The sequence below is a fragment of the Limulus polyphemus genome, unplaced genomic scaffold (genome assembly GCF_000517525.1).
Source record: "Limulus polyphemus unplaced genomic scaffold, Limulus_polyphemus-2.1.2 Scaffold4767, whole genome shotgun sequence".
NCBI lineage: Eukaryota > Metazoa > Arthropoda > Merostomata > Xiphosura > Limulidae > Limulus > Limulus polyphemus.
In genome coordinates this window covers 53,041-79,723 of record NW_013670377.1, presented here as the reverse complement: position 1 = coordinate 79,723, position 26,683 = coordinate 53,041, and the positions used below count along the sequence as shown (strand labels likewise).

At 31.9% G+C, this 26,683-nt stretch overlaps 1 protein-coding gene across 2 annotated transcripts; it reads left to right on the top strand.

Moving 5' to 3' along the window:
• Positions 1-23: 23 nt before the first annotated feature.
• Positions 24-26,683, top strand: LOC106471660 (rap guanine nucleotide exchange factor 2-like). Of its 2 annotated transcripts, none has more exons than XM_022400270.1 (13): positions 24-119; positions 493-620; positions 2,002-2,085; positions 4,254-4,328; positions 4,780-4,851; positions 7,302-7,451; positions 7,600-7,708; positions 7,950-8,063; positions 11,066-11,326; positions 19,107-19,271; positions 22,958-23,053; positions 23,450-23,665; positions 24,607-26,683. In XM_022400270.1, the coding sequence occupies exons 1-13, from the start codon at positions 35-37 to the stop codon at positions 24,633-24,635; spliced, it is 1,584 nt and encodes a 527-aa protein (XP_022255978.1). In that variant the 5' UTR covers positions 24-34; the 3' UTR covers positions 24,636-26,683. The 2 variants fall into 2 exon arrangements, with proteins under 2 accessions (XP_022255978.1, XP_013787730.1); XM_013932276.2 differs by having other exon boundaries at positions 24,604-26,683.

Sequence of the window (26,683 nt, the reverse complement as noted above, 5' to 3'; positions counted from 1 at the left end):
TGATATGTTTCTTTTTCAGCTTGTGAACAAAGAAATGTTCTGGGTAGTGACTGAAGTTTGTAGTGAACCAAACCCATTAAGGAGGATGAAGATTATTAAGCAGTTCATAAAAATAGCAAGTAAGTGAAAACAAAGCAAGTAATCAAATCATAAGTTACTGTTTCTTAATGGTAATGGTCTTTCCCTTGTCTGGTTATATTATTGGGTGTTCAATTGGTAAAAATTAAGGATACTTAGAATATTTTATTATCATTTATTTTAATTCTTGCATAACTTATACTTCAGTTTAGAAATTTATAGGTTTACTATGACCATGAAAAATATTATTTAGCTTCAGTGATTCATATATGGCTAGTTTTATTAACGATGTTACAAATAAGGTCAAAATTGTCCATAATGTTTTAAATAAGACCACATGTCTGTAAATGATAAGAAAATCTAGTCATATTTACAAATAATGTCAATAACATCTAAATAATTTCTCTCTCTTAGGACAGTGTAAAGAATGCAAGAACTTAAACTCCATGTTTGCTATCCTCAGTGGACTTGACCATGGAGCAGTTTCCAGGCTGAGGTCCAGCTGGGAAAAATTGCCTTCTAAATATTCCAAAATGTTTAAGGTGAAAATTGTTTTGTAGATATAAACATCAAATTAATATATATATATAATAATAATAAAGTGAAATTATCTGAATAGAGCATTTAATTGATTCTGTGCTGATACACCTATTTATTTATATGAAAATATATTCACAGTATAAAATAATAATGAACATAAGAATATTATCTCATATCCTGAATGGTTTGAAGCTAATAAAATCACAAATAGAAGATTGCAAAAATATTTCATTTGCATCTGGTGTTCCAATTTTGTTTGAATCACTCTTTGGCTTCCAAAAGAAATATAAGCAGGTAACTGATGATTAAAAGTTTCACGTTTGATTGGGAATAATTGGGACGTTGGAATGAGCACTACATTATATGTTTCATTCATGTGTGCATTCCAGTGTGTATTCTTTAAAATTGGTTATTTAGTGCATGATTCTAAATATACTAAATTTTTTCTTTAGTCCAAGCAATAAATAAACTGTCATTCCACAAGAGAGAAGTGTCATATACCAATAATATAATGAAAGTAAAAGACATGAATTTTTTTTTCTTTTTACGTAAGATGTCAGTTTCATGCTATTTGCATGACATGTCCCCAATGTCCAAATTATATTACTCTATATTACATTTACAATTCTTTCTTCATTATAAAACTTAAAACTTTTTAATTACATCATTTATCAAAATAAAAACCTTTAAGTTTTCTTTTTTTTAGAAAATGAAAATATCTAAGACATAAACATTTACAACATATTACATAGATGTAATGTGCAGGGAAATTATGTTTCTATAACCTTACTTTTCGTACATATACGTACATGTAGTGTAACTAAAATGTTGATCAAGAAAGTAGCCGAGTTAATTTCCCCTTTGTTACGTATTGAACTGGATCATTCACCTAGGATATCATGCTTGCCTTCTTTCTCTTGAGAAATAGAAGTAATTGTTATATTTGACACCCAGTGTAACAATGGGATAATAGTATGAAACTTTATATCAGTAGAACATCTTCAATCACCTTCTTTTAGCTTTTGACAAATGCAGAATTTTGAATACAAGTAAATTTGTTTTAAATGAACTATTTTAAAGATGAAAACAATGCTTAAGTCTTACTCTCTCTTAATATGCCCAGACCTTAACTTCTTGATCAGAGAGACAAACAAGGAACTAAATGATCACATGAATGGTTTTAGTAATAACTAGAACTGGAATATTGATAGGCAGTATTATGTTTTTATACCAGTTGGTTGTGTTAACTTCACTAGATGGACTTAATTATTGTAAAGGTAGCATAATATTCATTGATTTATATATCTATTTTCTTGCTAATTCAGTTAATCTACTCTTTACAGATTGGTAAGTACTTTGTTCAGAATATGTCTTGTTTTTTAGGACCTGAGTGATTTCATGGACCCATCCCGAAATATGTGTAAATATCGAACCCTGATTAGCAGTGAACATACACAACCTCCCAGGGTATGTTGAAGTAAAAAAAAATATTTTTGAAATATATGGTTCTGCAAAATAATGTTAAGAGATATGACTCAGGTTAATTTGAGCTGCATTTTGCAAATATTCGAAAAAAACTGGCATATCTGTTTTCTTTGGATAGCTTGAATTTAGATTCTCTGAAGAGATTATCAGTAAAATAGACATAAAATTAAGTTACTTTGAATAAATACATTAAAACTGTACAACAATAAAGATAGAAGAAATCTATGTTTGTCTTACTTTGTCATCCTTTATTTCTAAGCAATCTGATTCCAAACCCTAACAGTTGTTTTTCATAAAAATTGATGATATATATAGATTGCGTAGACCACTCTTGTGTCTTTTCTATCCCAGCCAGCCTCATGAGCCCTGACATTTAGTGAAAGACCTTGTCAACACTGGATATAGCAGATGTAGTATGTGTCACATATAAAATTTTCTTATTAGCTTTCACTCATGGGATCTTTAAATTAATAATATTGTTTTCTCCAGTTGACACTGTGGTTACATGACCAGCTCTGGGAACAAGAAGAATAGCTTGCTAGTTTGTCAGTTCTTGTGAATGACAGTAAAGTTAATTTACTGTGGTTACATGACCAGCTCTGGGAACAAGAAGAGTAGCTTGCTAGTTTGTCTGTTCTTGTGAATGATAATAAAGTTAATTCACTGTGGTTACATGACCAGCTCTCATGTAACCACAGTGAATTAACTTTATTATCATTCACAGAACTTACAAACTAGCAAGCTACTCTTCTTGTTCCCACCCACTCTGGGAACAAGAAGAGTAGCTTGCTAGTTTGTAAGTTCTGTGAATGATAATAAAGTTAATTCACTGCACTGTGGTTACATGACCCACTCTGGGAACAAGAAGAGTAGCTTGCTAGTTTGTCAGTTCTTGTGAATGATAGTAAAGTTAATTCAAGTAAAAATAAATAAATAAAAAAGATAAATAAACATTATTAAAATAAATAGCGTTGTGCTGTTATTCCTTACATAAAAGTCTAATTTGTAAATGACTTTAATAAAATTGATAGTAATTACAATTCACTTACTGATTGAAACCCTAACGGCTATTGTTTAGGAACATTAATAATCTATTACCTAGATTGCTACTATGTATGTCGTGTTCTAGCTGGCCTGACGAGTCCTGATATTGAGCAAAAGGTCTTGTTGGCACTGGATGTAGCCGGTGTGGTAGACATATCATAACATATTTTCTTTTGCTTTCACTCATGGGTTTTTAGAATACAGATGTTTGCTTTTGCTACTGTATTGCTTAAAACTCCACACTTCAAATACTGAAGTTTTTTTATGTTGGTAGATTAGTAAAATATTACTACTTGTATTTGATAATTCTCTCTTATTTATTTTTAAACAAGAAACAACTTATGCTATAATAATGCCCAGTATGCAAGAGACAGCTTGAATATAGCTAGATATAAGATATGGATTTTCTCATAACTGACAGTTTAAGTACACAGAACAAAGTTATTTTATGCCATACACTGACAAAGATATCGTCTGGACTTTCAAGATTAATGTGAATTAAAACTGCAACATTTAACCTATCATAATACAACTAAATGAAGAAACACTGTAGTTTATTGATTTAGTCTTTTTTTTTAATTCAACATTATTTTTACAATATCTTTTTTAAGAGGGTTAGGCCTTGCATATATTGTGATACTGTTATCAGTAAGAAATTAAGTGTTTGAAAGTGACTGTTGTGCTAATGTTTCATTGCAGCAGTAAGCTACATTGATCAAGTGTTTGAAGTAAAATATAAATACTACACATAACTGAAGCTCTAAAAATTTAACAGTGATTTCACCTTGACGAGCTCTCGAAAGCATATGGTTGAGTATTCTATTGAAAACTACCAATATACAACAATTACCTTGAAGCATTGCATGACTATAAGCTATTATATTGCATGTAGCAGTTAAAATGGTGTACTTACACACCATGTACAATGAAACAAATTATTTATATTATATTATATCCTATTATATTGCATGTAGCAGTTAAAATGGTGTACTTACACACCATGTACAATGAAACAAATTATTTTGTAATGCTGATTAACAAACTTCTTACAAAGATAGTAGCATCGTAATTGACTTTTACGAATGATAAATTACCTGTGATTTCAGATACCATTTTATCCAATTGTGAGGAAAGATCTTATGTTCATCCACCTTGGTAATGATACAAAAGTGGAAGGTCTGGTAAGTGAATTGTTATATGTAACAGGCAAATAAAAATTGTATTTAAATTTTGGTGATATTTTTTCTTCCTACTTCAAAGTGATCTCCTATGAGGCTAAATGTAAACAGATACCTAATTTTGATATAGTTACTTAAAATCAACCAGCAAAGGAGTTTGAAACAAAGTTGTGATGCTAAGATTTCTTGAAAAATCAAGTGTAATTATGAGAACTAAAAAATTGACTTGAATGTGAATAAGTAAAGTAATACATTACTGAAAACAAAATTGCACAGACATATAACTATTGGAAATAAAAACAAACAAAATAGGTTTTGAAGTTATTATTAATTAAGATAAAATAGTTATGATACAAAGGGTTCAAAGTCATGTACCAATTAACTTTGTTAAAACATTCATTAAGTATGTATATAATATTGATACTTATTAATTTCTATACTTTGAAATTTCCAGATTAATTTTGAAAAATTAAGGATGATTGCTAAAGAAATTCGACAGCTCATGAACATGTCTTCCGCTCCTTATGTAAGTAATGGCACTGATACTGCTAACCTTTTTATTTCACTATAAAGCTTTAGATGTTCTTTTCATTGACATGTTTGTGTAACAGTGGATTCATTCCTAATTTTTCTTTTGCAACAGTATGTCATAAAGAATTTTACATTTATATTTGTTAAGTCTGAATTTGTCTGGTAATAGCTGCTCAAAATCCACTGCTTGGGAGAGAGAACTAACCTAAAAGGCTGAAATAGGTGTCAGACTTCATGTTGCTATTTCAAAAGACTGTATTGACATATAGTTTGGAAGTAATTACAGAAACAGAGAATAAGATGGATATAAAATGCAAAAATTACATGATTGTTTTTCTCTCTCTCTCGAATTAAAATGAACTTTCACAGAATACAGTCATGTGCATGGATGGGGGTCAAAGTGCATGTGTCAGCTTTATTATCAATAAATTTGATATCAAAACATAGTTTAATCCAGGTTTTATTACTATATAAATGTTAATTTCAAAAGGAAATATGTAAATAACTTTTCACTTTTCTGTGTCACATGATTCCTCTGTACTCTGAATTATCTTTTGTAGATTTTTTTTCTTCCCTTATATGGGTTTCAGAATGTCCACCAATTACAAACACCAACTGTAGATATTGACAGGTCAGAATTTAAAATAAAAGCCTCCCACCTTCTTTATTTTCTGAGATATCAATAAATTTGTCAACACAGAAGCTCCTCCCAACTCTGTCATGCTTTTGAAATTATTTATTTACTCATGCTTACTTGTCAATGGTGTGTGTTGATATCCAGTAGAAAGGCCATTTTGTGAAAAATATATGACTATGATGCCTTTATGTTAATTATTTTGATAAAAGATGCCTTTTGTCAAATAAACTTTATTGACTGCAGACTGAAGTTTGTGCTTCAGTAAGTAGTGACATTTTTTTAATCTATTTGTATGTTAAATTGAAAGCCAGATACATTATAGTAATTTTGGGGCATTCTATTTTACTGTTTGAATTATTTTTTGTGTTTTAAGATGTTTGTATGAAAGTTACATGAATACATTTTTTGGACAACTAATGTAGTGTGGAAAAGTCTTAGAAAAGTATGCTATGTATGTTTTTGTATCCAAATAGATCTGTAAGCAACAGTAAATGGTAAATTTCTTATATATATGTATATTCCTTATTGATTGATATATATATATATATATATATTTGAACAAAAGTAACTAAAATATAGAAATTAAAAATTTATTAGGTTATATTAGAAAACTTAAATTTAAAAATAAAAAAAATTCTCTTTGAAGTATGCACACAAATTTCTCATGGGTTTATGTAATTAGATACTTTGTTTACTCTAGTTTGAGCTATTCTCTTAGACATGACTCAACTTTCACAACATATGATTTTGTTACTCTAATGTTAGAGTAGAAAAAATAAGAGGTAGTTGAAAGTTTCATTTTAATATTCACTTAGGAGATTCTAGAGGTTATGTAATGAAAACTGTAAGATATAGTTATTTTATTCTTAACATGAAAAGTGCCTTGCATTCAGAATAGTCAGAATGACTTCATAAATTCACAGATAAATCTCTGTTAAATACTTTATTGAAAAACCTGATTTTTTGTATACAACAGCCTTACACATTTACTGAAAGCTTGCCAAATTTTGTGAAGATACACATAGTAAATTATAAATTATAATAATCATTAATCATCTAATACGGGATCAGTCCATTGGACTGATCCTGTGCATGTAAGATAAATAGCTTACAATGTGATTGACTGTCTTCCAACCAATCACAGTGCCATAACAGCATAATCTATAAAAGTACAGGCAATCACATTATTCCCAGCAGAAACATGATGAATGTACCCAAGACAGAATGCTAAGTGATAAATGTATAGAAATCAAAACTTTGACAGCTGAAACCTACTCCATGGAACAGATTGAGGCAAAATATCCATCATATCATTCCCACAAGAACAAGACATGTTGGGAAGGAATTCATCTTCCAGTGAGGCAGTAATCCTAGGCATTTAGAAAATATGGTGAAACAATAGCTTGAGGGAAAAAGAGGCCAATGGAACACTCACAACTGTTGTTTACCTAATATGGTTATTATTAAAACTATATGTTCTTGTAAAGAAACTGAGGTCAAATGGCAGCAAAGCAACTTGATGTTTAGAACAATATTTCTGAATCAGACTTTGATTACATTATGGTCACATTGGTAAAATACTAGTGTATCATACAACTTGTTAGCTTGTCTTTTGTAATAATGTATTGTATTGACCACAATTACTCACTGTTTGTGCCCTCTATGTGTGCATTTCCATAACTACTTCCAATACAATGCCTAGAGAACAGTAATGACATGCTACTGTAAACAAAAATAATGTTAACTCTCAGTAACTATTTACAAAACAAAATTTTACACATAAAATTTGTTTTAACATTTTACTGCAGGATCTTTTCAACATGCTCGAGCTGGGTGGAGCCAACCCTTCCACTGCTATGGCATCTCTAAACAGTTTTGCTACAACATCTAGTACTGCCACTGTAAAGAAAAGAAAAAAGAGTACTACCCAACCTCATCCAAAAAAAATGTTTGAAGAAGTAAGTACCTTGACTCTTGTTGAACTATACAAATAAAAATCTGTAAGTAAGTTAAACTTAGAGATGTGTAATTTAAACCCCATCAAAATTGCACACATTGTAAGTGAAAGAAGAAAAAAAGGAACTTACCTTTTCAATACTTTCTTAGGCACAGATGGTGAGAAGAGTAAAAACATACTTAGCTAATCTTAAAGTGATCACCGATGAAGATCAATTGAGAAGTATGTCAGTGGAATGTGAACCAGCTGTTGGGACAGGTATGTCATCTCATAATATAAAGAAACCACCACTGAATGTCACTCTGAAGTCATGACTTACTGTTATCATTGTATTTTGTAACTGCTTTTATAATAGTGTAATTGGAATGTAAAATTGAACAGTATGATAACTAACTATAGTATGATTCTTGAAAAAAAATGAAATTATTGTTAATCAGGTATGTAAACTTTCAAAATGACCTAATATTTATACTACCTGATTTATTTTTGGTCATGGTAGGTCCTGCTAGTGTGGTACCTAGAAAACGACATCCTTCACCCACCCTGTCTATAGCCAGTACTAATAGCAGTACATCAGAAGGAAAGAAATCAGTTAACTCTGGGCCAAAATTTGGTAAACTAATAGCCTGTTTTAATCTTTCAATTGTTATTTGGTGTAAAATTCTGAACATAAAGTGAAACATTTTCTTTAGATTTGGTGCCATTAAGCTAGTATTTTAAATTAGTATCAGTTGTATGTATGGTGTTTTAGTTGTCTTTTACTTGCCAGAGTGAATCTATATTTATAAAAGATTTGAAGAATACATTCAGTGGATAGAATTCCGCTTAAACCAGTATAAATCAGTGACAAATGTTAGGTGGAATGATAGCTTTGGCTTCATATTTATCTTTAATATCAATTATATTCTTTTAAAACACAACATAAATGTTGGCAGTGTGATATTAATAATCAGTAAGCACTGCTGTTTTTGATTTACTAAATTTATATTATAGAGTCTCCTTGAAACAAACAGTATCTTTCAAAATCCAGGTTAAAGGTAAAAGTGATATCACCCACATGAAAAATTATAACTTATTTACCAGGTGCATATTTTTATAATGATACAATATTTTAATTATAGGTTTTTCACATTAAAAGTAATTACCTGGTGCATGAAACTTTTAATAAAACTGGATCAAAACTATTAAATGAACTAAATGAGATATAGCTTAAAACTGTATACAGAAGAATAATTGCATTTAACAAGAATATTTTGCTTATGTAATAACACGTCACAGCAGACGGAAGCTGTGGCCCCATGAGAGACATTAGTACCTGTATATTTGATTCATTGCAAATTCATGATCATTTATGAGTGCAATTGGATATATCATATCCCTTTCAGAGGTAGAATTTTCTATAGTGAGATCATTAATTCTCTCAATACGGGCTCGGCTCGGTTGATTTGACAGACCATGTGACCTCTTTGTACTCGTTTAATGTCTTTATAGTTTTGATACTATTAATTTTTAATATAGTATGTATATCTTCATAAAATTTGCGTTATCTCTAAAACCTCCTAAATACATTTCAAATATTTGTTTTCAATAAAACTTTATATTTTATATGTTATTTTCTCTACCCAAACTCTATACAAATTTGGTCAGTTTGATCAACATCGTAAACACCAAAAAAATCGAAATAAATCTAAATTAGCCTTTTTTCTTTCTAGAATGACTTCATATTGTAACATTAAACTACATTCATTTATGCTAAGTAGCTTTAAACTCGTAAAGAGTATACATCTATTTACACTTAAATTTTATTGTTTTATTTCCCTTTGAACCATGTCTACTGCTACTATTCATGCCATTATAAGTTGTAAATCACTTGGGGAACATGGAGCTCACATTATGCTATCGTATTACATTACCCACGAGCTACTCTTAGCTGCTCACATGCATGTCTTGTGAAACATTTTTATTATATTATTATCATTATTATCCATTTTATATAATCTAACCTTAACTAACCTAAATAGATCCCTATTTTTACATTTTAATTACTTTTGATAATAATAAACAAAAACAAACCCAATCTTCTTTTTTCTTGCTGTCGATTGTTGATGACACTTAACCCTACTTTTCTAATCTAATGGTAGTAATGCACTAAATAATTTTTATTTAATTAAATAATGCTCTAAAGAACATAAAATAATAACATGCAAAAAGCAGACAATTTTCCTTAACTGTCATGATTTTTCTGGTTTTCTAACTATGTGACAAGAGCCGTTACAAATTGATCAAAGCTATTCGTTATCCTTCCTTTGGGTACAAAGCTTGTACTAACAGAGAAAATGACAATTTTCTGTTCAGAAAACAACGTAATATAATACATCATTTGATATATGAAAACCTTGGCTTTCTATTGGTTATATATAATATAGTATTAAGAGTAAGAGAGAACTATTAACAAATCCTGAAACAGAGGATGTGACAGGTGGGTGTGGCAAGAGGGGTCTGATTTTCTACTTGATGGCTCTGTAACCAAACAAAATTGAAGGCTATAAAAATTATAGTTTGTCTGAGCAATGATAATTGTATAGTAAGTAATTTACATTAAAATTTGTACTTATTGAAGGGGTGGTGAATATAATACAGAAGAGGGGATGCCAAGAGAAAATGTCATATTTCTCACAGTAGGTGAAATTCAGGATTTTTTTAAATATTATAAAATTAAGAAGTAAAAACTTATATACTATTAAAATATGGATTATTAGTAATGATTTTATGCTATACTGATTGGTAAAACATAAAGAAAAAGTAGTTAAATTCAAATTTTAATTTAAGTCACTAAACCTCGTTACATGCGCAGTAAAGGATGCCTGTGGCAATAAGATTAAGTGACATGGAGACAAAGGACACAACATTTAAAGAGAACCTTAAGTGTTCTTTATGGTGGGGGTAAAAATCTTGGGCATTAGAGTATTTAAGATAGCAACAGGCTCAGCCACCACACTTGAAATTGATCTAGAGCAATGCACTCATGTGTAAAGTAAAGGATTTGTGATAACCTTCTAAATCTCCAAAAAAGTAAAACTTGGAACATCTTCTGGCACTGTTAACAAAATAGTAAACAAAAAATAAAGTTGACAAAGGTTCATGAACCAAAGTTACAAGTTTGTAACTCATTACAAAATCGGTGGTTATTTTCATGAGAATGACAGCCAAAGAAACTGGAATCACAGCTATTCCATTCCACCACGTTCCTATAAAGTCTCCTGGTGCGGAGCTCCAATGCACTTTTATGCTTTTAGTCTGCTTCAGTATGGTTTTGGAAGCTGATGTCCATATACAGTGTAGAGTTTTGAACATGAATGACAATGGACCCTGAACTTCATTCTTATGAAGTGAAATTAACCATCAAGATAATCATTCAATGTAATAGTTTGTTTAAAAATTTACTCATTAGAAGTGTTTCAGAATATTACAAGAATAAGGGGTTGAAGCAGAGTCTATGTGTGTTCTATCTGAAAATCATTTCTTTTATATAGCTGAATATATTGCTTGATGCTATATTCAGTTTGCATGAACTTTCTGGGTGTTCTTTGTAAATTTTCATTTTCTGTTTTACAGGAACTGAATCACCTCAAGCTGTTAGAAAAATGTTAGCCCTCTCTGATCATTCTAAGCTCCGCCCCTACCAACGTACCAGACACTCCCATTCACCTTCTCCATTACCTTCACCAAATGCAGCTCGACGGTGGCAAGACAATGGTCATGGTCGCTCTCACAGTGATACTCAAAACCCTTCTGTACATCCAGTAGATCTTTCGATGGAAAGTTCTAGTGTCACTAGTTTAAATAATCTTCTACTACGCAAAACACAAACTTCAGGTAGTATCTGCAGCTTGAATATTAAGTTGTATGCAAAATATAGTTGCTTGATTGGCATTTCCGAAATGGTACAACTTCCTCTCACCCATAGCTATCTCTACTTTGGTCTGCCCTCTAAGCATTGCTAAAATTTTATCACTAACAGTGCACCAGTCTTTTATACCCCTTTATTTTTGTACCATTTCAGAACGTGCTGATCATATGACTACCATCCACCAATCATACTGCTCCATCTATACTAGTATAGGTAGTTCCCTCTACTATTCTAGCACAATCCTCATTTTTTCGATTAGCATTCTAGTTTATGTTTTTTAACTCATTCTCCATGCAACTACAAAATTTTGATTGTGCTTGATTCCAAATTTATATCAATTTTGACTTCTTGGTTTTATTTCCATTGTTTCTACTCGTTTGTTTTAGAAATATTTCCATTTTCCAAATTCTAATTTGTTCATATGAATTCGAGATTTAATAATAATATATAATAATATTATGGTGAATGATGAAATTCCCATGATAGTAGACAATGGTTCTGACACGTGTCCCCAGTTCTCTGGGTTGACGATATCTGTTGGGAAAGCAAAGGCTTAGTTCGCGGGGAGTTTGTGTCTTATGTTTGGCCGATAATTTCTTCATTTCCTGTTACGAATTTTTGTGAAGAAGGATATGACTACTGTGTGGAAATTTCTTTCTATGGCACTTTACTTCTCTTATCATGCCTTCATGTAATCTGCTGGGTTAGATATTGTTCTTTTTCTCAAGACATCAGTAGTAGGTTCTTCAGTGTGTATTTCTCACTCCCTAAAGGTATACCCATGTTTAGTAAGTTTATCTGAGCTTGTGTGGATGGACCTAATTTCCACACTCATTAATTTAGATCTTCCATGTCTTCTCTCCTGAGTATTTGGTAAGTTAGATTTTTATACTTCTTTTACCATCTAGGTTACTTTAGTTTAAATTTGCATTTATACTTTGATTATTACATTGTTTTTGTTTCATTTTCAGTTTATGTACTGAATTTGCATGATCTTTACTGTTTGGGTAATTGTAACTTTGGCTACATTTGTGGTTGTTGGTTCATTATTTTTACTTCTTTTCACTGTTTATGTTATTTAGTTTGTAAGCTCATTTTCTTTGCTCCTAGTCACATTTAATTGGAGATTAGATTTGAGTCTAGATTTGTTATTGTTAACTGGGTGCCTTTTTATTCTCATTTTTTCAGAGTAGGTTTTACTTTCGTGTCCTTTGTCTTATAGATTTTTTGAATGAACTTATATGTTTAATAATTTAAGAATCTTTTATCTTCTAAGTTCCTTTAGTTGTTTTGTACTTTAGGTGTTGCTTACTGTTTTATGTCTTATGTCGACTTTCATAGTTTGCAGGTTTGTTCTTTTTTTATGTACTTTGTAGACTCTACACATTTGTAGGTTTTGTTAGTAATGAGTACTTTCTCTAAGTATGTTTAGTTTATGTGTCTTTTTGGCTACACTTCATGACAATTCTGTGGATTCTATGGGTTCTTTCTGTGGGTTTCTACCTTCAGTTTCACTCCCCCTTTGTCCACTTCCCATATCTCCTTCCCACCTCCTTGTCGAGACCTCCTACACAAAAGAGCTAATGATCTGGTGCCCCCTCAACTGGGATTTTACTACCATCTATTTACTGTCTCCAAAAACTCTGGAGATTGGAGACCCAACATAGATCTGTCCTGACTGTATACCTATCTAGATAACACCCCACTTCACCATTGAGTCCTACCTCACTTCAGTGTTATTTTGGTTTTTTTTACCAGAACTTTGGAGGACCAACTTTGATGTGACAGATGCCTATCTTCATATTCCAGTTGCCCCAGTGTCACATCATTTTTCTTTGGGTCGTCCACGAGGGTTCTGGGTGCTGCTGCTCAGTTTTCCTTCAGCTCTGTATATGTTTTGTCAAGTGGTGAGCTGTTTTGAATATCATCTTCACTTGCTGTGTCTTTGGACTCACTATTACATAGACGACTGGCTACTGCTCGCCTCTTCCCCTGCCCAGTCAGTCACTCATACCCACTTACTTCTTCGAGAAGCTGCTCGAGCGGGATTTCTCAATAAGTTGGAGAAGTTCTTTACTACCCCATGCAATATCTTATTCATTTAAGGTTCTCTTCAATTCCCATCTCACTTGGGCCAAGCCTTCTTCACTTTGGCTCCGTGATATGGAGTGCGCAGTCACAAAGGCCCTGCCTTCTCTCTCTGTGTGCGAGAGGTTCTATCTCTTTTGGGATGTGGGCTTCCTTAATAGACTTCTACCTGAGATCAGGGCTGACCTTACTTGGTAGCTCGACAGGGACTCAACCATGGTGGGAGTTCCCATTTCTCTGCCTCGTCCCAAGTCTCATCTGTTCACAGATGCTTCCTTGGTGGGTTGGGAGGCTTTCCCCGATTCCCAAGAGATTTGCGATCGGTGGTCAGTTGAGGAGGCAACACTCCATATCCACATTCTGGGACCTTTGGCAGTTCATTAGGCTCTGTATCATTTTCAACTGCTTCTGCGGGGGTGGGTGGTTATGGTTCATTCTGTCATTTCCACTGTTGTCAGCTATATTACCAAGCAAGGGGGAACCAAGTCCAGATCTCTGTGTTTCAGATTTGATCTCCTGTACTAGGCCAACAACCACCATGACAGTTCTGGCATGTCATATATCCAGAATTATGAATCTTGTGGCCTATTGCTGATCCTGTTCCAACCAGGTTCTCCCCACAGAGTGGACCCTTCATTCACAAGTATTTCTGTGGGTGAATTCTCAACTGGGAAGACTGCACATATGTGTTTGCCACTCACTGGAATGCCAAACTTCCTTCCTTGGTCTCCAGTTCCTCACCCCTCAGCTCTACGGATGAATGCTTTCAATCAAGATTGGAAGGCTCTTACCTCTGTCCTGATTGCTCCTCCAACTGTTGCTCTTTATAGGGCTGCCCTGTCAAACATCTTCCATTCTTCCACTTCCAGGAAAGCCATCTCCTTCCTGGTCATTACCATTCCTTGTATGTTATCCTTTATCCAAATTGGTCCATCCTTCCCAGGACATTAGCTGCCAGGGAAGGTTGTTTAGCCTTTTCTTCTATTTCCATTTGCCATCTATACTCCTGTTCAGATTCAGGTCGACTACTTTGTCCAGTTCATTCCCTGCTATGTTATTTGGCTCATACTGCCTCCTTTTGTGGTTCTCTTTGTTCCATTGAATTCCTCTGTACCCATGATATATCACCTATTACACTCACTGGTTGGGTTTGTCAGCTCAAACGACTGGCACATTCTGACATGTCCATGGAAGGTTGCTGTCTACATAATGTTTCTTCACACCAACTTCGTCATGTATGTCTTTAGCTACTCATAACTGCCTTCTTTTGGAGGAGATCAATCAGGCTAGTATGTGGACAACTCCCAATCCATTTATCACACATTATCTGCACAATCTAGTTGTGTTTTCTTTGGGCAGGTATCCTCTTTCTCCTGTGGCAAGTCTACACACATCTGTACACCTTTGACTGGGGTAAGTTGGCATATTATCGTTTTTTATCTTACTTCACTGATATACATCATATTTCAGGATTCCAGCTGTTCGGGTATGCTGAATATTATATCTTCGCACTAAATCTCTATACTTCCATAATGCTCACTGGGGAGATGGAGTGTTTCTGTATGACCACTGACTGCCTATCTAATGGTGTGTCGCTGTAGTGGTTTACTCCTGAGTGGGGTTTGTACAATCAGCTAAGTCAAACTTCATAGTTCATATGTACCCACTCAGTGAGAAGAGAGCTATTACCATTATACTTATTGATTATATAATAACATATTATTCTGGACCCAAACTGCCCCCAGATGTTTTTGCCTGGGCTGACTGCACTTGTTTAACACAAAATAATTTTCTTTTGCAAGGTGCTTCTACTGGATGTTTTCTACCCAGATGGACCACACTGGACATACTCAGTAGTATCCCAGGGTGCTTCCCCTGGATGTTTTTACCCAATCAGACTGCACTTGACCTAATCCTAGGCACTTTCCCCTGGGTTTTGCCCTGGTGGACTGCACTTGTCGATCCATGTATCTTATGCAAGGCACTTCCATTGTATGTCTTTTACCTAGATGGGCCACACTTGGCATAATCCAATGTATCTCAAGGTGCTTCCCCTGGATGTTTAGGCCTGGGCAGAAAGCATTTGTTGATCTTCCAAGTTTATGTTTTTTCAAGGGCGGGCTGCACTTGGCTTATTTATATACAATTTACAGTCCTTTAGCCCTAGCCACATATACTTATGTCTAATTATCAGACACCTTACTTTGACTAACTATCACTGTGTCCCATGCTAATTCTTGCTACATATGTGGCCAAATTATGCACTATCTGTTAACGACGGGCTGATTCTGTATTACCTGACATGGTGCCTGCCTATTACATTCCACCCTATATGTATTACTGTGTTTGTAAATTGGATGAAGAGCATAATTATTCCAGGTATAGTGCTATGCCCAGGTGTGCCTTCTTTTCTTATTATGGCACACCTGTTCTTTCAAGGCATTTGCTCTCTACTTGATTGAATACTGTCATGCCTTCACCAGCACCTCCACCTTTGCAATGTGGGATTCTAGCTTTGTGTGAGAGGAGGTAGTACCGTTTCGAAAGTTAACATTTGCTAACACTGAAAATGTAGTTCTGATAGGTACTTACCTCTGCTTTCCGACTTCCTTCCCAGTGATATGCCAGTGTTTCTAGTTTGTACCTGCAAATTCTTGAAAGTGAAGATTATGCCAGAATAGTAGCGGGAGCTACCGGTGCTAATATAGATGGCACAGTATAATTGGTGGAGGGTAGTCACATGATCAGCACATTGTCTGAAATGATGCAAAAATAAAAGAGTATAAAAAGACTGGTGCGCTGTTAACGACAAAATTTTAGCAATGCTTGGAGGGCAGACCAAATTCAAGATAGCTTTGAGTGAGAGTAGCTAAGTATCTATCGGAAATACATTTACAGTGTAAGAAAATGTTAATTCCTAGTTGTTGAAACTTATAGAGTATCAGAATTTTTTTTAAAAATAGTGAATTACATTTTTTATCAGGTGTTCAATAAAGCACTATGCTTTTTCTTTTTAACTTTTTATACAATGGCTACTCTAGGTATAATTATATGTAACAGAATATTTAATCCTAACCTGATAGTTTCCAAACTTTTTCATGGTCTCAACTTTGTTCTTGTATTATAATCTGCTGTCAGAAACACGGGTAACAAACAGTTATCCAGATAAATTTAGAATTTTTATCTAGCAGTCTGTATACTTTCTCTGTGCATCAATTCAGTGAATTTATCCAGATGTTCATAAATGTTTTACTTAAGATAGACTTAAAAGGATGTTACTCTAAGATTAGATAAACTGTATGCTTTAAAGAGCTACTATATAATTGCTTTAAAATTTTGTAATTTATTTAGAATTAACAAATCAAGATTATTGCTTTTGTATTTTATGCTGTTTTAAAGAGAGGAAAAAAAAAGATGAGAAAGGGGATGACACATGCATGCTCAGGGAGAAGCAGCCCCAAAATATAAATGTGCTGTATCTGGCTCTTAAAAAGTTTCTACTAACTCAGCAGGATTTAAATCAGCAACTATCTATTTCTAGTTTTGAGCTGTAACATATTCAGCAGGATTTACAACAGTAACTGTCTATTTCTAGTTTTGAGCTATAACATACTCAACAGGATCTAAATCAGCAACTATCTATTTCTAATTTTGAGCTATAACATAAACAACAGGACTTAAATGACCAACTATTTCTAATAGATATAACATACTCAGCAAGATTTAAATCAGCAACAATTTCTAATTTAAAGATATAACATACTCAGCAGGATATAAATCAGCAACAATTTCTAATTTAAAGATATAACATACTCAGCAGGATCTAAATCAGCAACTATTTCTAATTTAAAGATATAACATACTCAGCAGGATCTAAATCAGCAACTATTTCTAATTTAAAGATATAACACACTCAGCAAGATCTAAATCAGCAACTATTTCTAATTTAAAGATATAACATACTCAGCAAGATCTAAATCAGCAACTATTTCTAATTTAAAGATATAACATACTCAGTGGAATATGTGGAATATTGTACACACACACGTGTACATTTTGTGCTGATTCCTTTTATCTAGTCTCAAACCGGGTGTCCTTAGAAAAACTAACTATAATATAATATATGTGTATTACACCCACATATATATCCCAACATCCAAGAATTATTGATACTTTGAAATATACATCTGTTCACAACACCAACTTGTCAGTAAAATTTAAACACGTCTACACATGTGAGGTATAGTCAAGAGATAAATTTATTTGTAGAACTGTTTTTCAGTTACAATCTCAGCTGACAGCAACTGTCCTATATAATTTGTATCATTTTGACACAATTAGTGCTCTAATACTGAATGTTATTTTGAATAATATGACTTTAAGAGATAAAGAAAATTATATGTTGAGACAGAATATGTTAATCTAGATCTTTCAAGGTTTCAAAATAAAAAAAAAAGATACATGGAACCTTTATTGATGTTGGAACAATTTTTATACTGGGTGTTCTGAACACCCCTGTATATGGAGGAATGTGTGCCACACATTCAATGGCTGAATAAAATAAAGCCAGCATCTACATGTTTATCTATTTAAGCAAAATAAATTATTTAGCCATAGTCCTTGTTACAGTGATTTCAACAAGCTTAGCATAAAACATTGAAAATAAACATTACACTTCTTCTAGCAATGCCTGTAGGTGTGCAGCACCCCTGTACTTCAGTCCAGTTGGTACTGCTGCACCTGTAGTACCATATTTTCTTTTTAGATTCTAACATGCTTTATCATCAATTTTCAGTGAAAATTTAATTTTCCACCCACTTTAGATGTATAAAAAAATTTACACACTTTATACCAATATCACATTTATTTTATCAAGTATAAGCATGTAACTGTACAAAGGTGCACAAAAATTTTACAAATGAAGTGTTTTTACACTCTAAAATGACTTGCAAAATTATTCTTTGCTACTTCCTGATCTACATGCTGAAAGGCAGTAGAGATAGTTGATGACAGATTCCACTACTCTGTCACCCTCTTCACTATATCTTTCTGCTGCATCATGCCAGACACAACCTTGATAACAATGTAGCAGGCATATTCTGAAAATGAAATAAGCATGCAGTTGTAATAGGTGGAGTATTCTATCAATTTCTATGAATACAAAGACAATGCCAGTAATGTTGTTGTTGCTTTGGTGTGGTGCATTTCCTTATTGTGCATCCTTATTCATGCCTTCACATGGTGGGAACAACATAACTTTGGTTTTTTACATTTCACATTCAGTAACTGCTAACCAAAAATTATAATTTTTATTTTTAATATCAACAGAATTAATAACCTTTAAGTATGCTACTGTCTTATCACCACACTAAAGCTTTAAGGAAATTGCTAATTCATATTTTGTTTTAAATTTAAAGAAAATAGGACTAAACAATTCAAATAATTTTGCTATAGTATGTGATTATTAAAGTAGTTATTTTATTTTTGTTCTGGCTTCCAAAAGTTGTTAATAATGCAAAAGATTTGTTGCTTAAAGAGAATAAAAGTAAGAAAGTGACAGTTAGTCTCTAGTAAAAGTAAACTTATTGTGTACCTAGTATCATATAAAGGTAATATTGTTGATGATACTAATGTGGAGTTTTACATGCATTCTTGCAGGTTTGGTGACATCTTTAGACAGCAGTAGTAGAGGTGACTATCGATGCCATCACAGTCATGAATCAAACTCATTTCACACTTCTGTTGGGTTAGCCAGCAATAACATCAACTTTGTGGGATCAGGACACTCACCTTCACAACTTCAACACTGTAATTACAGTAAATGTATGTTGTTCTATTTGATATATACTAAAGTTGTTATATTTCTTCCATTATAAAGTTTTGTTAATATCAAAAGTAGATTTCTTTATGATACTTTATTCAGATTAACTACAGCAGTGCTTTTTTATTTAGAAAAACGTGCATACCAAAACATTTTTTTGTGGTTTTTAAGAAGCATTTATTTGAAGTCTCATAATGGATATTTTTCCATTATATTTATAAATCAAATAAACATTCTCTTTGAATTCATGCAAAAATAAACAAACCTATATATACATATATATATGTTAAAAATCTGTACAGCCTTTTATAATTCAGAAATATAGACTAACCAGTTCATTAGTGTTTAGTCTTTATAGTTCAGAAAGGCATACTAACATATTCATTAAACATGTGTACAGTTTTTATAGTTCAGAAAAGCATACTAACTTATTCATTAAACATGTGTACAGTTTTTATAGTTCAGAAAAGCATACTAACTTATTCATTAAACATGTGTACAGTTTTTATAGTTCAGAAAGGCATATTAACATATTCATTAAACATGTGTACAGTCTTTATAGTTCAGAAAGGCATACTAACATATTCATTAAACATGTGTACAGTTTTTATAGTTCAGAAAGGCATATTAACATATTCATTAAACATGTGTACAGTCTTTATAGTTCAGAAAGGCATACTAACATACTCCATGTTTAATGAATATGTTAGTATGCCTTTCTGAACTATAAAGACTGTACACATGTTTAATGAATATGTTAGTCTATATTTCTGAACTATAAAGACTGTACACATGTTTAATGAATATGTTAGTTTATATTTCTGAACTATAAAGACTGTACAGATGTTTAATGAATATGTTAGTATGCCTTTCTGATTTATAAAGACTGTACACATGTTTAATGAATATGTTAGTCTATATTTCTGAACTATAAAGACTGTACACATGTTTAATGAATATGTTAGTATGCCTTTCTGAACTATAAAGACTGTACACATGTTTAATGATATTTCTGAACTATAAAGACTGTACGGACTAACATATTCATTAAACATGTGTACAGTCTTTATAGTTCAGAAAGGCATACTGACATATTCATTAAACATGTGTACAGTCTTTATAGTTCACAAAGGCATACTAACATATTCATTAAACATGTGTGCAGTCTTTATAGTTCAGAAAGGCATACTAACATATTCATTAAACATGTGTACAGTCTTTATAGTTCAGAAAGGCATACTAACATATTCATTAAACATGTGTACAGTCTTTATAGTTCAGAAAGGCATACTAACATATTCATTAAACAAGCTTTCAGTAAACATTGTCTTTTGTTCACAAAAAAGTCAGGTTTTTTAATTAAGTATTTTTACTAAAATTTGTCTGTGAATACTTGTAGTCAACGGGTTGACTGCTCTGAGTGCAAAGTGATTTTTATGTTAAAATTAAAAATAATTGTCGTTATCTAAAATTTGTGAAATTTCATTTGCATAATCTTCAAAACATCCTAAATATCAAACGTTTTTTTTCAGTAAAACTTTATATTTTATCTGTTATTTTCTATATCCTAACTCTATACCTATTCAATCAATTTGACCCAACTCATAACTATCATAAAAAAATCTACTAAATAAATCTAAATTACTCTATTTTCTTTCTAGAATGACTACAAATTGTAACATGAAACAACAACTGTTCATCTTAAATACCTTGTAACAGTATACATCTGTTTATACATAATTTTATTGTTTAATTGAACTTTGTCTAGATAATAATCCCATCACACAAGTTGTAAATCACTTGGTGAACATGCAGCTTATGTTACCATGTCAAATTATGTAATGCACAAGCTGATCGAGTGCCTATCTCATGAATAATTTTTATTATTCTTCATATTTTCAATTTTATAGTTCAAAGAGACAGATTAACATGTTCATCACACACCTGTAGTCTTTTTACAGTTCACTTAAAATGATTACAGTATGTGTTAGTCATCCATACAATATGTAAAAGCTGTGTATTTTATAAATACATGTATCTGTATGATTTTTTAACTCAATAACATTCAGTACACACTTACTAAGCCTAATATCTTTTATTATAATCTGTAGTCAAGCATGATGTTGAGCGACAGCTTTCATGAAAATATGAAATGTATATTATAGTGAGATCATCTGTCTTAGTTATCAGATTGTTGACATGATTTAGGAAAAGAAGTATAAACAATAAGGAATATACTTTAGTGAGGTTAGCTGTGTTAGTTATTAGATTGTTGACAAGTAGTAAAAGCAATTCACTTAGTTAGAAGAATGTTGAATTAATTATCAGAAGTCCTGACTAAAGGCAAAAATGCAAAGTTTTCACAGTTGTATTATGATGCTACATCCTATTTTGAACAGGTTTTATGATCCACTAGTTTTAGGAGTTAACATATTGTAGAATAATGATTTTAGCATAACCATGTGGTATTTTCAGATAAAACTGATTTCCCATGAAATAACAAAATAGGTTAATAAAATAATTGGAAAATTGGTCAGGATATTTACTACAAAGCAGTTCTTAGTTCTCTTGGTAGTTGAGTTCATCAAAAAGATAATGGACACAACTATACAAAAGCACAGTGAAGAATCTTTATACAAGGCAACAGAAAGACACTGTATTTTTGTGACACATCAGATGGTCACCTGCTGCTAGAAAACTACATCCAAAACTGTTTCTCTCTCAAAGTTTGTTATCATGATACTGACAGACATATCCAGAGCAATTAGTGCTACATATGAATGAACATCCCATTCAAACCTGCAGACCAAGAATTACCTCAGGGAAGTGACAAAGAACAAAGGCAGCTAGACTAAAAGCAATTTTTGCACATTTTATATGAAAAGTACACATACCTCTGAGTAAGTGGCAAATTTCAGAAACACATACATTAAAAAAATGCACCATGTTCAAAATATGTAGTCTTTTCTAGTAGTTGATATGTTAAAAAAATCTTGTCAGTTCTATGAGGCTGAATTCTTTAAAGTAGGTGTCTGTGACTTGTGGGCAATAAATTTCAACAATAAACAGACAGCACATAATCCACTTGTTTTAAAATAATATTCAAAACAAGTCAAATATATGTACAAAAATTTGTTACACTAATGTTTACCAGAGTTGAATCCAGAGCTTTTTACAAGTCTCTTTTTTTTTGTCAAAAGTCCACAGAACCCAATTGACAAGACAAATTATTTCTTCTCTCCTCTATTATCACAAAAGAATTAGGTATTTATAACATGCAACAGAAAAATCTAGAAATATCTAGCCCTTTAGTGATGACAATATTACACACAACGAGAAAAACTTAGAAGCTTCGAGTAAGATGATGTCAGCAATATTACAAAAGCGTAGTACAACAAGTAAACTGCACACACAGTGTATGTCTTGTACTGAATTAGGTATCAAAACTTGTCATAACTATCATTTTTAAAAGAATCAACTTTTAACATTCTTGTTATGAAAACTAAATAATAACTCGTAAACTAAGCAGTTTTGTATATCCAACAAATCATAATTTAGTCTTTTTTAATATTTTTCTATACTTATATTTAGAGTTATAAGAATTGTTGCATTTGTGTGCAGTTCTTTTCATACATTTTTGATTCAAAATTAGATATGGATTAAATATTTTTCTTACTTTCTTTTGCAGTATCACACTCTTTACCTGTTAACCAGATAAGAACAAATACTCCATACATTCCTCTTGGTGTCCCAGTTCTTCCACCTATTCCTGTTGGGTCTACAGGTAATATAACACCATTTCTTCATTGTTATTAGGCCGTTGTATTGTAGGGTTTTGCAAATTTATGATTTAAAACAGTTTTATTGTTCCATAGATAGAAGCATTGCTCTTGTTACTGGTATTTGGGGTAAGGTTGTATAATGTATTCTGAAAAACTATTTGCCTATTTTACACAACCATTATGTAATGTTTTAATCTCAGTTATGATTTGCAAAAGTTTATTATTGTTAAGTTCAGACTTTTCTGTTTCCCCTCATTAATACAGTTAATGATGTATAAATTTTAAGAATAATCGGGGAGGGGGAGTTTGGCATTTTACTCAAAAGTATTGTAAAAACTATCAGTCACTTCTACTTAACCAAAGAATATTTACTTCAATTAATTATTTTCTGACAACAGGTCTTCGACCTTTAGTCCTCATGCCTCCACCCCTTCCTCTAAGGGATGCTTCACATTACCCTCCAATCCGAGGACAAAGGCCTTCAGATTACCATTATTCCTCTAAACACATGTCTTACGGAAGTCCCGTGGGTCAGTTAGCCCATACCCATAGTTATGATGGTATCACATTTGTAGATTACTATAACACAGATGGAATGGACCCAGAAGAAGATGGTGAGTACTGTAAAACATCATTGAACTGCAGCATAAACTGTATCTGGTGTAGATACACAAGTTGCTTACCTTGAATCTACACCATATTTTCACTTTAGCGGCTATCCCTATAGTCACAGGAAGATTTAAAACACAAGAACTTCATTAAATTTTTAATGCAAAAACACATTACTTCTATCATCATCCAACCTTGCACATTTATGGTAATATTCATCTTGTAAGGTATCAACAGATATTCTTTTTTTGTTACTTAGGTTTTTCCATAAATGAATGTTTAGTAATTTTTAAGGTTCTCCTGAATAATTCCCTCTTAAATTTGTACTTCTTTTCTAGCCTTAACTATAGTATTTCCTTCTCTTCTAGATAAATTTTCTCATGGATCAATTAAAATTAGCTACCTATTTTCAACAATGGAATATTTTTTATATATCATAAACATCTCTTTCTTTACATCACTATTCACTTTGTTGTTTACAATCCTTTGGCACTGCTAAAAAAAATTAACAAAATATACAGGTGGTTGTAATCATCATTATTAAATGCTTAGTGAAACTTGTATATAATAGAGGAAAATAAAGGGAAAAATAGTTATAAATGTAAATAAAAATTATAACATGCAGATAATCAGTACATTATCTTTCTTTTAAAAAAGATTTTTGAAGTGAGCTATTAATTTCAGAGAAATTTTTATTAAATACCAATTATTAAAGGGAAGTAAGTGCTTTGTTTGCATATGAATTATAAGAATATAATATTTAAAAACAAACAATAAATTGTGAATATCTTCTTTGGAATTTAAAATCAGTTTTGAGGAAAAGAAAAATCTTTCATAACTTTCAAACAGAAGGTACAAAATAGAAAATAATACCTTTTCTCATTCCTAATAATAATAAGTGTTTTGAATATCTAAGCTAATACCAGTATTTCTTTATCCACAGAAGATGAGGAAACTCAAGTGTCAGCAGTGTAGGCAAAAAATTTATTTTGCTTCATAGCAGGAATCTCAAATAATAATATATGACTATCGGGTAGAAGCTTCCTAGTCTATTTTATATTTGACTATTAATAAGGAGAACAGGTGTTAGAGATTCTTCAAGAGTAGAAGAGCCATAGTTAGAAGATCAGAGAACTGAGGGAAAAAAAAACTATAATAAACAACATGGAAAAAAAACCAAAGAAAGGCTTCAATGTAAAGTAATAATTCCTTGATATTGTCTATTGTTGTTGTGACAGAAACCTCATGTATTTTCTGTCTTGATTGTATATTGACTAAATTCTTGGACTCATTCTCCATTTGTACATAAGTTGAGGAAGCAAAATGATGTGGTATGGACTTGGAGGAAACTGTGCAATGTGATGGTTTCTTTCTTATTTTAGCTGTCATAGTTCACTGTTACTAGATCCCATAGCATATTCACAGTTGTCAGAAGTATTGTTTATAAAACATATTCATTGTGTGTCTGTTTATATGTAGTTACTTGTATAAAATCATTTTTACTGTTTGCAATGTGATGGTTTCTTTCTTATTTTAGCTGTCATAGTTCACTGTTACTAGATCCCATAGCATATTCACAGTTGTCAGAAGTATTGTTTATAAAACATATTCATTGTGTGTCTGTTTATATGTAGTTACTTGTATAAAATCATTTTTACTGTTTGTAGATATGTTAAACTTTTTAAGGAGAATAGATTGGATTTTATACTCGATTTATTTCTATTAAGATTCTATTAACTTTCAGTAAAACAAACAGCAATTAATTGTCATTTTTAAGATACAATGTAAAAAATAATGATAAACAAAAGTTACAAAATTAACATACTTGCAAGTTACTATCTCACCAATGCTTTTCATCAAGTATTTGTTTTTAGTTCCAAGAATTAAGAAGGCATGCTCTTTATTTTTCCAATAACATTCTAAAGTTTGTTTTTTTTTCTATTTCCTAGTACCTGACTATATGCAAAGCAATCTTAACAATTTAAAAACCAATAACTTTTCAAGAAGCATTTGATTTCCTTCAACAGTTTTGTTTTGAAAGTATCTTAATAAACATTTTTTCTTTCTTCATTGTTAAGTTTAGGAGCTATTATTATTATTATTGATTTTTTGGCAGCAAGGTGTTTTATGTGACATTCTAGGATATTTATAATATTTCATTTTACACTTCATTAGGGAAATTTAACCTCTTTGGAGAATTTAATACTTCAAATTGGTGTAGAATCTTCTGATACCATCATTTTCAAATTCCATACATTTTGCAGGCAGCAAAGAATTATAAGCCATAGCATATTTGTCACACCATCATCTGTTTTACAATCCTTTCAGAGGTCTGTTCATTTATAAAAATTTACAATGCTATTTTTTGTTTTGAAAGCATGCCTAATACACTTCTGTTATCTGTAACTTTTAAATATCATGGTGTGGAGTTACATGTTTAAGTTTCCAATTTCAGTATAAAAATCATTCAACACCAGAAACACCCAATGATGAGGAAAACTACTGTCAAACATAAAATTGTTAGTAATTTGGAAACAAAACTGAGAAAAAGTTTGTAAGTGTGACAAATATATATCTAAGTTTGCTATATCAATAAGTATGTTTAATATATGCATCAAAACACACCCATTCATTAAGGTCTTCTCACTGTTCTACAAGTTAGCTAAAAACGATTAAACAAAGATATTATCTGCTTGAAAGATTATATTTTTATCACATACTCAAACTTTTGTCATTCTAAATGGTGGGATTTGGATGTCCTCTTATAATACACCTGTGGACCCAAAGTGTGAATTGCAATTTTTTATATTAGCAATGATAGGATGTTAATGACAGAACTTAAACTACTCATAAAGAACATTTAATGTTATGACAAGTGAAAAACCTGAGCTTTGATTACAGCTAACTCTTATTAACCTGTGAAACCAAGTTCCAGTATTATATAAGTAGCTTAGGAAGTACTAATTAATTTTTAATACCATGTAAACAAATGTTTTTTGTTGAATAAAGACATCCAAGTAGAA